The sequence below is a fragment of the Pomacea canaliculata genome, linkage group LG12, assembly GCF_003073045.1.
Source record: "Pomacea canaliculata isolate SZHN2017 linkage group LG12, ASM307304v1, whole genome shotgun sequence".
Lineage (NCBI taxonomy): Eukaryota > Metazoa > Mollusca > Gastropoda > Architaenioglossa > Ampullariidae > Pomacea > Pomacea canaliculata.
The window spans coordinates 22545606-22562240 of record NC_037601.1 but is presented as its reverse complement, the minus strand read 5'-3'; the positions used below and the strand labels follow the sequence as shown (position 1 = coordinate 22562240).

At 42.9% G+C, this 16635-nt stretch overlaps 3 protein-coding genes across 3 annotated transcripts; 1 reads left to right on the top strand and 2 right to left on the bottom strand.

Annotated features, from left to right (window-relative positions):
- Positions 1-584: 584 nt before the first annotated feature.
- On the bottom strand, positions 585-8833 carry LOC112553306. Its single transcript, XM_025220416.1, is given in 14 exon segments — positions 585-1319; positions 1932-2115; positions 2910-3007; positions 3561-3717; positions 4344-4502; positions 4779-4917; positions 5178-5307; positions 5887-5958; positions 6392-6496; positions 6904-6993; positions 7386-7584; positions 7865-8489; positions 8492-8633; positions 8635-8833. Coding segments are annotated over 14 exon segments (2481 nt in total). The 5' UTR covers positions 8812-8833; the 3' UTR covers positions 585-1115.
- A 278-nt stretch (positions 8834-9111) lies between these two features.
- Positions 9112-13890, bottom strand: LOC112553138. The gene is made up of 4 exons (XM_025220163.1): positions 13601-13890; positions 12262-12298; positions 10629-10691; positions 9112-9513 (listed from the first exon to the last, which is right to left on the bottom strand). The coding sequence occupies exons 1-4, from the start codon at positions 13888-13890 to the stop codon at positions 9112-9114; spliced, it is 792 nt and encodes a 263-aa protein (XP_025075948.1).
- A 786-nt stretch (positions 13891-14676) lies between these two features.
- LOC112553137 (neuronal acetylcholine receptor subunit alpha-6-like) lies at positions 14677-15663 on the top strand. Its single transcript, XM_025220162.1, has one exon. It carries the CDS (start codon positions 14677-14679, stop codon positions 15661-15663), a length of 987 nt encoding a protein of 328 aa, XP_025075947.1.
- The last annotated feature ends 972 nt before the right edge of the window (positions 15664-16635 follow it).

Below are 16635 nucleotides of genomic sequence, written 5' to 3'. Positions count from 1 at the left end.
CCTCGGCGTGTGGCACTGGCCTCCAGACAGGTCCCCGAATCATAAAGAGAAGTGGTCGAACTGGCAAATAAAGCTGTCTTCAACCCTTTATTAAATAAGATTGAATTGTTTTAGACTATTTTTTTTCGAACGAGTGGGTGCAGTTCTTTAAATGCTGCTCCAAAAAAATCAGAAGGAACATTTTCATACTATTGGAAGAGGCAGTCTTAAATACTACTTTCTTGCTAGTCTAGTACACATACTTGGAGTCACAAAGACACTAATTAACTAGCATCTCCTCTATTTTTAATTGTTGTACATGCGGTTTTGTCTTTTTTGTAGCTATGTATTAAATCTTACAAACTCCAAAACTGTATGGATAACATCAGGCCAAAGGTGAGAACAAAAGAGAAGACTTTGAAGAAAAAGACTAAGTTGTCTAATTTTTTATTATGCAGTTCCAAAAGCTGAAAAAACCCACTGTGATCTGGTGTGGAATTGAACTCATAAGCTCAACCTTTGCAGGTTGATGTAATTTTTCATGTCAACGGAACGCTGATTAACATTTACATTTCGATTCTGACAATAAAAGACCAAACTATAAGTACTTGGTTAAAAAAGGCAATTTATTCTTTATTCATTACAAAAACTGCTTTGCTTATTTAGTAGATGACTTATGAATGGACAGCAAATTATCACGTGATTTGTAAAATAAAAGGAAAAGATCATTAAGCGATAGACATGTTCTCTGTGGGTAGGCCTCCACTACAAGAGGTGGCTTTCCTGGTGGATATACATCCAAACAGATTGCTTTAACGAGTGTCGTTCTCCGTTTTTCGTTTATTCTTTTTTCCTTCCGCAACATTAGGATTTTTGGGATAGGGCAACCAATCATCGCTCAAACAGCCCTACCCAGGCATCTTAATCATTGTCAACATCTCATGAGTCTATCCAGGTGTTCGTAGTGAAACCGGAAATGTCGTGCCCATGGAAATCTCAAACACGAGCGCTTGGCACTTCTCGCGCAGGCTACGGAAGTGGTTTCTTTGTCTTTATACAGGTGTTGTAGTACAGGTGCGAGAACTAAGTAATCTTGCCATCCAAGGCTTACTGTCTCTTCTCGCACACAAGAAAGTCTAGTAGGGAAGACACCTACTCCTCACACGTGAGTCTCTACAGTCAGATGGCGACGTGTTGTGGTAGAAAAGCCCGCCTAGATTTCGCACTGCATTAAGGAATCCACCCGCAGCCTGGACACACATTCGACTGGAGCAAGCAGCAAGCATGTTGGAATAAAAGGCGGAGTCACAGCGGGATCTGCTGATGCCGTACATGGATCCCTGGGAAAACACAATGTCATCCACATGTAAGCATGGGTTAGATGTCGTAAATAATAGGTCATAATAATGTAATAATATATTATGTCATCATATTATATTTGAGGATCATATTGTATTTAAAAATTACATATTTAATATAGTATTGACAAATTGACTGGAAGGGGTTGACAACTACGTGTTTGTTTGTACACCTAGGCTCATCGCTGACCAGCTCTCTTCAGTCGTCACTGATATCATCAACACATTACTCCAGCTCACTCTCCTCCACAAACATTCAAATTTTAAAGCATCAGCGATTGTCCCTGTCCCGAAGAAGACCAGTGTGATGTAATCAAACGCCTGAAGACCGGTGGTATCGACTTTACTGTCGTAAAACAAGTTCTGGAAAGACTGGACTTGCGACATATTTATGTACCACCAGAGGTAGACATTAGCCTCCTCTTTGTAGTCTACAGCTCCGCCTTCAACATCATCATTCCACAGAAACTCTTTGATAAACTTCAGCGTTTGGTCAGTCAGTCTGCTTGTGGATCCCTGACTCTTTTTGCCCCATGTGTCTGTGTGTGCACCTACGTGTGTGCGTGTGTAACATTGAGAAAAGCAGGTACTCACGCAGCGGTAGCACACATCGTGCAGGTTGCAGGCAGGAGTGAACAAAGTCCTATATGGAGTGTAACGGGGCGCATTGCATCCATTGGCATAGTCATCACAGCTAAACCCATTGCCACAATCCACAAGCAAGGCAAAGACAAAGCCAAGGGCCAGGACGACATGTCTTTTCCCAAACAGCCCCATTCTGTGGATCAAGAATAACATTACACGACACATGAATAAAATATGTACAAATATGCAAATCGCAGCCTACTTCAACATTTACATCGACAGACCAACATATTTTAGATCTCGCGAGGAAACGCGAGGATTCTGCGAGATCTTGCGAGGAAACGCGAGGATTCTGCGAGATCTCGCGAGGAAACCCTCATTTGGGTAGCCATTTTGGGGAGCCGTGACGTCACAGCCGCCGGAAGTCGCATGGGGGCGGCCATCTTGCGAGGAAACGCGAGGATTCTGCGAGATCTTGCGAGGAAACGCGAGTATTTTCTAGCTCAAACATGCAGTCCATATTTAATTTTCTGTCAAGCATATTTGCTTACTGAAATTTAAAAAAAACTGCACTGTATGCTTTTTTTGGTGGATTCCTTTGACTGGAGCAGGAATAGCTGGATAATATTTTCTTAAAGCCAAGACAAATACAAAGTCATTAGACAAAGAAAGTAGCTTATTCAAAATGCAAGCAGCTTATTTTTTAGAAATAAAAATGACCTTAATGTCATTATCAGTGCGTTCAAAATAATAGGTTCAAAAATTAACCCGGCTATTATGATGTTGAAGCAGGGAGAAAAATCATGTACTGTTCTTTTTATTTTTTAAGAATTGGATGCGAACAAAATGAGAATATTTACCAAAAGAAATAAACAATACAGCCCAAAACCAAAACAAAAATAATAGTTCCCTTGCAGTTACGACAAAAACATAAAGGGTACATTAACCACTCTCACAAGAAAAGTGTTAGCGAGAGAAACAACTCACTTCTCCTTGATGGCGTTTGTCGAGATTTGCATTCGATCTCTCACAGCCATGAAGAACACTTCTTCTCGAGTAGACAGGAAATATTCCAGCATCGATTGCTGCAAACACCATTCTTCAGTGAGTTTCAGGGTTTGAATGGTAACAAGGTAGGAATAGTGACTGCTCTGTTTCAGTAACTCATTTACCAATTTACTATGGATGGATACACACGTGCGTGGTATGGCCAATATAAACTTCCAATGCTGTCAGGCTCTTTAAACAAAGCTTTTACCTTAATCAAAAAATAAACTCCTTTAAACACTTTTAAAATAACATTGTTACCAACTCAGGCTAGGATAATGACAACGATGATGATTTTCATCTTGGGTGTTTGTTTATGTATGCATTTGGAGATACTGTCGTGTGTGTGTGTGCGCATGCATGCCAGCTAATACCAAGATAATCACTTGACTCGTGCAAACGACGTGAAACATATGCGGAAGTAAATGAAGGTAAGAATGGTATGCATTACACAAAAGACTACTGGACTCTAAAGTAAACCAAGACGTTCTGACTGAGGAGATTTTGTACTAGTTATCGATGTAAGGTTCGCAGCCAACAGCCAACAAAAAAATGTCTACTGACAAAGCAATGGCTGAAGGAAGACCCTACCTGGACGACCCTGTTTGCGTTGAAGAGCATGATGCAGATGAAGGCCAGCACTTCGCGCACAATGTCGTCGTTGCGCCTGGCCAGGTGGGGCAAGACTTTGATGATGGTGCTGTGCACATTAAGTGCCACTTGAACCTCTTTGATGTACACGAGCTGCCTGATGAGGTTGCAAGAACAAGATGAAAGACAAGGTACGTGAATCTAGCTAATCCACACAGATTTTCCTTCAAACGTCTTAAATGAACACCACTAATGTAGAAACGATACCCGAAAGTTAAAGGATTGCAGTCTACAAAGTGATTAAATAATCACACGTTCAAGTCAGCTGTCTACAAGGTAAAGAAATTTCAACGGCCCATATGGTTATATTTTTCAAAGAAACGATAGCGACAATGATTTCTCGGATCATCGTTTTCCTGATTGGCACGAAACGGTCACAGTACACTTGTTATCAAGATTATATAGAAGAAAGTTTAGACCCTATAGCTTTCAGCGATTTTATTTGCCAGCCGCGGCAGACCCTTAGAAACTAGCGCAAGGCTCAAGTTTGGAACATTTGTTGAAGTTTTGTAAAAACAAACCTGTTAAGTAGAGAAAAGCTATTAAAACACCGAAACGTGTACATCGTAGTCAGCTACTTCTTCATGCAGACCTTAAACAAAAAATTCACTGCGAGGTCTCTCTCTCAAAGCGAGGGAGAGTGACAGAAAGAGAGAGAGGAGAGACAGTCTATACCATGACTACATTCTGTTAGTGTAGTTACTATAATCAGCCCAAACTGACTTTTTAATCTTGTTCTCGGAAGTGCGTAGCGCCCAGTCCTCCGGCAGTCGTCGCTCCTCGTTGTGGATGAGTGTCCTCAGGATCTGCAGACAGCGCACGTCCAGGTCCGGGTGGGTGGGCTGGTCCTTGCGGGGCTGCTTACACTGGGTGGCCGAGATCCTGAATAGGAAGCAAGACAACAGAATTCTCAACAGACTGCACTGAAACAGAACTTATCAGCTTTAAGGCACAAGGAACAGTAAAATTGTACTAGCATTCACGAGGGAACCTAAGGTGTTCACTACAGCTGCTGTTCACACACCACCAGCTCACCATAGCTGCTGTTCACACACCACCAGCTCACCATAGCTACTGTTCAAACACCACCAGCTCACATAGCTGCTGTTCACACACCACCAGCTCACCATAGCTGCTGTTCACACACCACCAGCTCACCATAGCTGCTCTATGAGCTTGCCGGCCAGAGCGAATCTCTTCACAGCCTTCTTCTCGTGCGGGCTGAGGAAACATCGCGCCAGACTCTGGAACTCCTCGCCCAGAGGCAGCTCCTCGTTCGTACCTCGCGCTGTGTATTCTGGGAAAAAAAGACCTGCAGTCTGATGCACTTCAAATATTACGCGATATTTAAAACATGAATTCTAATCAAAACAATGGAAAAAAGGAACTTTGTGTGATTTGTGCAGCGGTAAAACGTGAGTTTAAACATATGACGACATTCTACGATGCGGATTATCCGCAGGTTTGTTTTGATAAAAAGCCGGACATTAAAGCTTAGCTCAATCACCCAACCCAGTCCATTATTTCATACGGCCTCCTCCTTGACCCCAGGCTGACCTCTCTTGCACTTGACTTTGAGCTGTGCCTGCACCGTGTTGTGGCCGCAGTGGACCAGCATGCAGTTGCTGGTGAAGGTGTGAAACTTGGCGTTAAGCTCTAACTCAGTGGCATAGTACTCCATGTTGCCCTGTCAGACACATAGTGGTCACACATACAGGGTACACCGGGTACAGCAGACACATAGTGGTCACGCATACAGGGTACACCGGGTACAGCAGACACATAGTGGTGACGTATACAGGGTACACCGGGTACAGCAGACACACAGGGGTCACACATACAGGGTACACCGGGTACAGCAGACACATAGTGGTGACGTATACAGGGTACACCGGGTACAGCAGACACATAGTGGTGACGTATACAGGGTACACCGGGTACAGCAGACACATTGGTAATGTTTACATAATGGTCATCAATACAGGATACCCCACAGCGGTTACTCACTCCAAACAGTCGTAGTCTGGCGATAGACATGTATTATGTAAATTATACCAGCAATCAGCTAAACACACCGATCTAGCTCTGTTGTACAACCATTACATCCTAGCAGTAATCTAACAATAAAGTCACATCTGCCGCTGTTGCAATGGCGGTACATAATAAGACAACACAAGACAACATTCTAGGATAACATAACATCACAGTTTTAACAGGGTAAGGTGTAGGTCTCCTGTACAACTATCACCCCGTAGAAAGAACTCACCCGTCTGACGGCGCTCGTGGTGTCAAACAATTTCATCTCACCCATGAACCTCTCCAGTACACTGACCAACAGCTGCAACAGACAGCGCACACCCGTGGTCAGACAAAAACACCCTGATAGAGGCAACAGACGTCTTCACGGTGACAGTGATGCTCACCCCTCATCGTCACGATCCTTGTCTCAAAATATGAACGATTTTGTGGGAGTTAAAATATAATAACATCTGTAACAAAATCGATCTAAAATAATTGACACCGCGTTTCTTTTGTTTGTGCTTATTAACTGAAGTTTGTTATAGATAGTAAATAATGAAAGAATATAGTAAACAATGCAACAAATGAAAAACAGAAGAAATTGTTATAGAAAGGAAATAAGAGAGAGGGACAATAAGAATCACCAAGACAGGAACATCTATACCACCTGAGGACATCTGTGTCACGAGAGGTACATATGTACCAAGGGAGGTGTATTTGTACCAAGCAAAACAACATACAAAACAACATACCGCCTTAGAGGCGTTGGAGACAGACACCACTGTAGTGAGACCGAGGACGAAGTTCCGGAGATGCTGAGGATTCTGCACGTGACCTCCTAGCAAGTCACACAGCGCCTGCGCACAGACATGACTCTTTGCTGATGTAGTTTTCAAATAATAATTATCAAGTACGTGTCGCTGACAGGCTATGAAATACTAGAAACTACACAAACGTTACTGATGCTGATATGGCGTTTAACAAAATACACAAGTTGTGGTTGGTTTGATATTACATTTTACGTCATTTTAATGCAAACATTCACTCAACACTGCTAGCGAGAAATATTACCATTGATATACAACCACTACAAGTTTAAAAAAAAGGAAACATTAAGTGAATTATATTGCAGTGTACTCTAAGATGCAAGACACATCGTAAGAAAACAGAAAAACTAGTTCGTATGGATGCACAGGGGGAGATCATCGATGACCACACAGAGCAATAACTGTAAGAAAACAACGAAAGAGGAAGAACTACTTACAATGAGAGCATTCGAAATACTTTCTGTTGTATTCAGCTCGTTTGTGTACACATCCTTGTCGCTTGTCGAGTAAAACACTGTGTAGAACACCTGGAAGGTGAAAATATTTACCCAGGTGTAGTTACTCCCATTCATTTTAGTGGCTCATTTGAAACTCGCCATGACTGTCTGCTCTACACGTGACGACGATGCGACCATAGTGCTTTAATGAATCTCCGGCTCTCTGATACCACAAGCTTTTTTTTTTTAAAGAAAACGTATCATAGAGAACTTCAACTACTACAATATCAGAAAGACACATTACCGGCATTTAATGACACTCAAAGATAAAAACATCTAGGCGCACTCTAAATTTAGTAATGAGACACCTGAGGAATTTCCAACCATTTTAAATGTTGGCACACTTCACAGTTTAATTGTTGCTACAAATAAAGGATTGCTAAATACAGGCCGAGTAAGAAAATGGCCGACATCCGACTCACGTGCAGAAAGGGCAGCAAACCGTCCAGGACGTAGAAGAGCGCATGATGCATTACTGCCCTTGTGTCCGCACTTTCTGCCACTTCACTCTTGGCGGGTGGCGCCTTCAGTAGGACGGGTATCTTGTCCGGGTGGCGCGCGAGGTAGTCCACCAGCTGCTGGATGTCACCGGTGGCTGAGTTGATGAAGTCCCACATGGACCTGCACACAGCGCCTTGACATTCTCAAAGGAGCGGATGCTATTACGATCGGTGAGATGTCTTTAAACAGAAACATATACAGAATGTTGGCTTGCAATGGGAAAGATGATGTAGAGACAAGACGTGGAGGAAAACAGCGACGAAAAGATATTCAATGGTGATTGATGCAATGAATAACGATACATGCAGTGACGGAAAAGTCCAAGATACGAAGTAAAATACGGATTTAAAACGCTATACGATTTAGTCGATAAATCTCTGAGGGCTGATGAGCTACTCACTTGTCATGCTGCAGATCAGCGGCTCCGCTCTCCACCAGATTCCCTGAGGTCTTCATGTACACCCACAGCATGAAATGCAGAAAGGGTCGCTTGAGGTTGCAGTCTATATCGGGGTGGTTTGCCACCCATAGCAGGTCTTCAACAACCTGGTTTGTTATTACCACGGCCACTCCATATTCATCAGCCAGACGTAACAACATGCGCAGAAATCTTGCTAAATGCATCTGACGAGCTGATAGTTCTCCTCGTCCAGAGTAGTCTGTCCTGTACAGAGCCGTAGCACTATCGACGATCAACACAGCATACCTGGACTCTGACATCATAGCAGCTGCTTGGATGAGTAGTTGAGACTGATGGTCACTGTTATAAGCCCGGGCATAAGCAACATTATCCAAAACATCACTGCCTGATAATCCATATCTTTCTGCCACCGCCAATAATCTCTCTGGGCGAAATGTTCCTTCTGTGTCAATGTACATAGCTTTTCCTTCTCCCCCACCCATATCAATAGGAAGCTGGCATGTAACAGCAATTGTATGACACAGCTGTGTCTTCCCTGTGCGGAACTCTCCAAAAATTTCTGTAATGGAGCCTGTTTCAACTCCCCCTTGCAATAATTTGTCTCTTTGGAACCAGTTGTCAACTGAATGATCTCGGAACGTTTCTTGTGAAACTCTGTTGCTGTCGTGAATCCCATGGGTACCAGTTTTGCAGCCTCTTGAACAATCTTATCTGCTTTGGTTTCTCTGATTCCCTTGATTGCTAGCAGAGCTTTTTTTGGGAGCAAATGCTACGGATTCAACGGTGAAGAACCCTGCCTCTTCCAGCTTCTTTATGTCAGAGCTGCTGATGCCATTACCCTCCAACTTTGCAAGAGGCATGGGACCAAATGTTTCATCCTCAAGGGTTGAGTCTTGTTCTACTTGTCTGGCTTGCTGCATTGCCATGTTCAAGTTGCCTTTCTTTTGTGAGTGACGATTTAATTAAAAACGACAGTTTTCATCACTTTCAGGGAGCTACTTTGGATTCGAAGTCCCGCCAAGGTTTACGTAACTCTAAGGGTAGTCCTACAGTTTTATTTTTACTTCTTTAAATTTTTTATAAATATTTAATTAATTGTTAATAAATCCTTTGCTTTTATATTTAATTGTTGTCTTTGTCCTGTAATGTGCCCTGTAATTTGTCTCCCGTAAATTAGGAAAATATTTTAAATACAAACAAAAACTATGAAAACAAAATAAAAAAACTTAAGCAATAACACAACTTCCCCAAAAACCCCTCCTCCCCCGTGCCCTAATGATCCTTACTGCATAGTCTACAATTTCAAGTTCTAGGTCATCGGCCTCGTCTTCCTCAAGCTCAGAGAGTAACATATGTATATAAATCAGTCCATTTCTCATGGGTGGTATTGCGGGTTCATTCTCCAGCTGATCTTGTTCTACGCCTTCTTGGACAGCTTGGCGGGGGGCATTCACTATCTGGGGGGCTACCGGGTTAGCTACCGGGTTAGCTACCGGGTTAGCTACCGGGTTAGCTACCGGGTTTGCTTGGGGGGCGACTTGCGCGGCCCCAGATACCCCCTCCCCGCCTGCTGCATCCGGTACCCTCCTTCCGGTTCTCCTGGAGTAGGGGCGGTCCCGATGATAGTACTGAAAATAAGAATAAATAGACTTAATTAAGGCATATGTGGGTGTGAGGGTACATTGGAAATAATCATATAAAAATTTGGATCAGAGATACAATGATTTAAATTTTAAATCCAGTTTCAAAGGGTTTCAGCCTCACAACCTTTATGTTTATTGGGGAATGAAACATTGAATGACTTTTTATGACAGTTTTAAGTTGATAATTTTGTATGGCCCATGAATGATGGGACTGAAAACGGTTAAAGCCATGTATATTTTCACTACACCCTTTCTTGCATATGATGTGTGGCATACTTTTGACAGATATGTGTTTCCTGTCTTCTAATGATTTGAAGATCCAAAGCCTCTCCTGTGTGGGTGGAACGAATGTAAAGGATTGTGTGAAAAGAATCCTGCGGCAACTTCTAACCGACAAGGTTGCTCGGAATTATAATTGGAAAGGACAAAAGGGAGAGAAGTGTGCTTTCAAGGGACTTAAGGTGCAGACCATCATCTGCAGTAAGTGATGATTTATAAATGTTATTGTATATTAACGCTATAGACGTATGATATATTTTTTACACATACTTTAACCCAAAAAAGAGAGGTGCTGATCTAAGTGTGCATTTGTGTATACTATAAATTGACATTTTTAATTGCTAGCTCCACAGTTTAAAATTATTTTCAGCTTTTGTCAGAATTAATTGTGCTTCTAGCTTAAAATGGAAATTGGAAAGACATTGGGAACAAGCAGAAGCACCATAGAACTGAAACGATATGTATAGTGTGAGACTTCTTAAGTCCATCTTTAATCTATAAACCTGTAGACCTTTAATCTAAAAATCCCAATTTTTCCCATTTTTTTTTTCATTTGCAGATGCTGTACGGAAGAACTATGGATGTGTTGAAGCTTCTCACAAAATTAGTGAAGAAGCTATCAAGAGTGGCTCACGTACAATGTAAGTTTGGATTTTAAAAGACATTTTCATTAAAAACATAAAAGTATTTCAAAAATGCACACAATACCATATGTCAAATAACAAAATGATAACAAACAACTAGAACAAAAATAAAAATAACATGCGCATTGAACGAGCCAATTGTAACAAAAATGTAAACAGCAAAATGCAGGGACTTACGTCGCGTGCTTGCGCATTTCTGCGTAGCCGTCTTTCTTCTTGTTCTTCTTCATCATCATCATCCTACAAATCAAGAGAAAAGTCAGGGTTAGACACCTACTCTGATGAATAAAATATTCGTTTTGAATATATATTTTCGCTGCGAGGGGGACACCGCGGGAAGCTCAAATGGCTTTTTTTCTAGGCTGGCGTGGCAACCAATTGTGGTAGGTGCATTGTTGTAGTTGTATAATTCACAAGGGAGAAAACACGGGAACCTTTAGGACTTGTTCCTCCAACGATTACTTCCCTTTATAGGGTGAAAAAGTAATCCAATTGTGTGTTACCTCATGAACGTAGATCCCCTGGACCGATGGCAGACGATTTTTTCATGGACGTAGATAGGTGGACTGATGTATGTATGCCGAGACCCACTGTCGGCCTCTTGCGAAGTGATCCGCGGTCAGTCTCGGCGACCCAGATTAAAATCGTACTTCCGGAAGAGCAGCGCGAAAATGGAATTTGATGAGACGCTTGATATCAACAATATAATTACCGTAAGTGCATTGCTTGTTTGCACTTTTAACCAAACTTGTATCTATTTAGAACACAAAAGTATTTGCTTCACTAGTCTGAAATCTTTCGTATGAAATAATAAATATTATATGAATCGCATTTAAACTTATAGATCTATAATCATGAAGTGTTCGCATATATATGCTTTACCTCGGTCTCTCGCTTTTATATAAAATCCGGTTTTTTGTTGTGCTTTCAGGATGATGATTGCTTGCTACATATGCAAGATAGTGGTAGTACCAGAGAGCTTACATCTAAGCTCTCTGGTAGTACTGTTACCAAATCGGCAGTGACAGTCAATGTAAATATTATCAAGGACGTGTACAGAATATTACTTCGTGATATCGTACTTTTGAGTTAATAATGCGTGCAATATTGTATCCTTGGACACAGCCCAGGATTAACTTTTAAGCACATAGACATTGTACTCCAGTCCTGCAGTCAGTCATGCTTAACAAATAATTTTATAGTGTTGACATCAAAGGTGTCATTAAATTCCATTTTCGCGCTGCTATTCCGGAAGTACGACCGGCCAGAGGCTCGCCGAGACTGACCGCGGATCATTTCGCAAGAGACCGACAGTGAGTCTCGGCATACAGACATCGGTCCACCTATCTACGTCCATGGTTACCTCGTGTAAATTCCACTCTCATGTTTTGTTTACAAGAGCGCCATATTGACATTACTTGATTTGACGTGGATTTGTACTCAAACAGCAGAAAATGAGAAGAAAACATTAAGTAATATTAAATTATAATGTATATTCTAATAAAATATGATCTTGTATGGTACTTTATGCTTGTATATATCATGTATACAATTTTCTTTAATTTCTGACGTGTGAAATTCCGATCCGGTTGGGAAATCGAAACAGTTACTATCTTTCATGTGAGCTTACTACAAGAAATCAGAGCCTATAATTCTTGAAATTAACACCACGCAAATGTGTTTAAAAATGCTCTTTTAAACGGCGTATCACATATGTTTGTCTTTTTTGTAGTTTAACAGATATAAATTTTTTAACACCGGTGAAAATTTGCTTGGCATTGAACCCGCCATTTTAACCCGCCAGTATTACCTCTTCCGCAAAGGGATCTCTTCTTTCCATGTTTAACCTGCAAATCAAGAGAAAAGTTAGTTCAAATTTGTTTTGACAAATGATTAGTTTTGGCCTGAGAGTTGATTAAACTCAAAATTAGTGCCTGCTTGATATTAGTCTACGGCGAAATTCAATTTGCAGAAATTCTGTACCTTTTTTTGTACTCAGTCAGCTTTCAGCTCTGCTAAAATAATTGCATGACATGTCGACGTCATACCTCTTGTTTTCGTCCGTCATACACGTCATACATAAAACTTTCGTCATTCACATTCTTTTCCCCTGTGACGAATATTATTGTAACCAACACGTCAATGGCTACTAGAGTGGGCTGTCGTACCAGAAATAACACAGAGATTGAATTCCACACTGAAGTTTTCTTTAATTCAGTATCTTTTTCTCAGCAGCTGGCCTAACTTCCCCCTCTCTCCAATTCACAAAGAGGTCCCACACCACGGTCAGCCCTGCTATTTATTCTCCCTACCCTCGAACATTCTATCCCTTCCTCGCACAGACATTCTACTTTGTCGCAATCAAGACATTTTACTTTGAACATTGCTACATTGTTGAACATCATTTCCTTCCTCCAGGCCCGTTCTTAGCCTCCGCGGGGCCCGAGGCAAAGGGCATGTGCGGGGACCTCACGCCACGATCACACGGTTTTAGTTGGGATCTAAAGTCACTTTTTTCCTCAGGGATATCTCGTCTTTTATCATTGACAGCACGCTGCATACACATTACAACATAAGCCTACGATTAATTTATTTGTAACGTTCGTCAATAGGTTGCAACGAAGGGAACCATACAGACAAGCTACAGTCTGCAGTCGTAGTTGAGGTTGAGTTGATGGGTTTGCATCCGCCATTAAGTAACACACAACACACACACCGACACACGTACATGCGAAAGACATTCAGATTTAGTAACCAAATAACATAGCAACACGTAAACATACGGCATAATATAACATGTAAGTTTTCAACACTAAAAAATATTTACAAGTGAACTTTCCTGGCCTTCATTGAAGCAAAATCATCAATCAGTTCACTGAAATCTAATTCCCGAGAAACACTGTTCTCGATGGAGAGTATGGCCACAGGCCATGTTCCTCAGCCGATCTTGGCACATCGTTGACCGCAGGTAAGTTTTAATTAATTTCAGCTTCGAGAAACTTCGTTCTCTGGAAGCTACTGTCACAGGTATTGTGAGGGCAATTCTTAAGGCAATCCATAAATTCGGAAAATCAAATGATTGTCCTTTAATGGAGAGGAAAGTCAACATCTTACGAAGGTCTCCATGCACAGAATCTGGAAAAACATACTTCAATACGTCCATTTCCTCGGCAAGCATGTATCCATCGACATCTCGGGTTTCTCCATGTGTTAACACATCTTCCAAATTCTTCCCACATGATTTCAGCACCGACTTTGGCAACTCCTTGAAGTTGCAGATAAATCCAAAAATTTGATTATGATTCCTTAATTGTTCAAATCTTCTTTGAAGAGACGCAATTGCTGTATCCACTATCATGTTGAAGCAGTTGATGCGGAAATCTTCCTGGGCATTTCTTCCTCCTACATCTTCTCCTTCGTATTGTTCGTAATCAAACATTCTCCTTCTCTTTCTAATTCGTGTAGCTTTAAAATTCTGGTTCTGTATCCAAATCCTCTGCAATTTCTCTTGCATTAATCAGAGAGCTTGAAAATCCATTTTGACGATAATCTGTCAGCCATGTGCAAATGCCCTCCAAGCCATTTAGTGCATCTGAAAAATCCGCAGTCAGACCTTGAAGTTCTTTACTGACCGTGTTTATTCGAAACAACAAGTCATACCAGAAGCACAAGGAAACAAGGAATTTGAAATTCTTCAGTTCGTTAGCCAGTGATTCAGTTTCACTCCGAGTTTTTGGATCGTTCGTTTCCTCCGACAGTTTGACCAATGCATCATAAAAGTTTCCAGCCTGATACCTCACAGCTTTCACGCTGTCTACACGACACACCTCAGTAACATACCTTATACTTACCTCTTCACTCAGTTCCAACTTGCCCCCTCCCCCCCTAGTGGCACATAAATCCAGCAATAGCTCAATGCACGAACGTTCATGCGCGATAAATCCTCGGTGTCCAACAGCCTTCTGTCTCCAAGCGCGTCCAGCGAGAATGTGATACGGCTGACTACACTTCCATATGCCTAGTTACCATATCAATCAAAAGCGCGGGGCCCCTTGAAGCGCGGGGCCCTAGGCAGATGCCTCGTCCGCCTGCCCCTAAGCACGGCCCTGGCTACCAAGATATTTAAATGTGAAATTTGGACAGCAAATCACATTGCTGTTTGGCCAGGCCATCTGTGTGTACAAGGTACACTTGCTACAACCATTTGCTTATATTTCACATTGCAATGCCTTGCAACATCACTGTTTTGCTTTTAACTGTCGTCCTAGCTTTCCGCTCGATCTCTGGAGCCTGGTTGGCAAACCACAGCACACGACATGTTGAGGCAGCCCACAGACAGCACTTGTTTGGCGATAGTTACAACCCTTACATTCTCCCAAGGGACCACACGGCAGATCCCGTCAACATCTCAATGCAGTTCACCCTCAACTTTGTTCTGGAAGTGGACACGGTCCGTCAAGTATTTCATTTCAATGGATGGTTTGATGCCAACTGGACGGATCCCGCCTTGGCATGGGATACAGACACATTCCCCATCACAAAAATATTTGTACCCCCAGATGCCATTTGGAAACCAGACTTATTTGTTGAAAACTCTATCAAATCCCACACACTGATCGAAGAACAGAAGATAAATCTTATTCTGCATTCAGATGGAAGTGTTGAGTGGTTCCCGGGTGGAAATTTTGCGACTAACTGTCCGCTGGACATACGACAGTTTCCTTTCGACGAGCAGGTTTGCCCTGTTCAGATGCAGACGTGGGTCTACGCAGCAAAGGATGTGATGTTTCTTTCAACTGGTACAAACATCGTGAATCGAGATTCTTCGGAGTGGACTGTGCTTGAAGTGACTCACGAAAAATACACCTTGTTCAGCCATGTTAACATGAAATTTTCTGTGCGACTGAAGCGTCGGTGGGTGTACTACTGGTTTCGCCTGCTGATGCCCGTGCTCCTGGTGTCGGCTTTGAACTGTGGCGTGCAAGTCCTGCCCTGGCACAGCGGCGAGAAGATGGGCGCCAGCCTCGCCATCTTCCTGACCCTCACCGTGCTGATGACCGAGGTGCAGGCCAGTCTGCCCAACAACGCACAAACCATGCTTCCTCAGCGTCTTCGTCGCCGCTCATATGGTTTTCGGCGAGCTCTCCGTCTTCTTCGCTATCGTCTCTGTCCTCCGTCATTGCAACCGCAACCACAGCGATGGAACGACTGATGTCACTGGGGGGATAGGGGGGTTGGACAATGACCAATCCTCTGTTGTGAGTATGACGAGCAAAGGTCAGGTCACTTCTGCCGCTGTTAGCGCCAAGATGGCTGATGGGTTCAAGACCAGCAGATGCTCCTCGTTCCTGAATGATAAACTGAGTATTGCATTCCTCATCACTGCCAACATCATTTGCTGTTTTGTGCTTGGCTTTCTTATCATCTGGTGAATGTGAGCTGCTGTCAAGTGTCGCCAAGTTCTAAGTTTGTCATGAACCAGCCTGGTTCAAGGCCAGACCAACAGCCGAAGCGGGGTGTAGGTAATTATAGGTAGGCGGGGATCAGTAACAGCGGACAGTGGGGGAAACCTTTTCTGTCCGTTTTTACGACCTGACAGGGCGCCGTGACTTAGGAGGGGAGCGAGAACTAGAGCTGGGGGTGGCAGATGTAGTAGGTACGGGAATAGCGCGGTAGGCAGTAGTAGCATTAGTATTAGAGCGATAGCGTTAGGTACAGGTAGATTAGGTGACGAGTAGTCACGTGTTCGATTAGTATATAGTTAGAGGTAGATGGTTAGTCGGGGCTTTTTCCCTTGTGTTCAGCGGAGACGCAGTCTCTGAGTGTTATTCAGACGCAGGCAGCAGGTCTGACATAGGAAAGCCCGTTCAGTCAGGACGTATCACTCACTACCTGCTGGCACTTGCGATCTGGTAATAGAAGAGAGGGGTGTGTGTGCTGTAACCAGGAGGCTGATTCTCCCAAACCACAAGTGAGGGAGTTAACTGTGTCCGGCAGCAAGACGTGCGAGGCAGCGGTTGGCAGACCCCACCGTGCCACCGGTACAGTGTGGTTACCTACCGAACAGCATACAAGACATCTCTACTAAGAGTATCGTCACTGCACCCAGTGCCTGGGGCAACTGTGGTGGGACAGTGACAAGAAGTCGTCTAGAAGACCAGGTGCATGCAGGCAGCTGCACCTA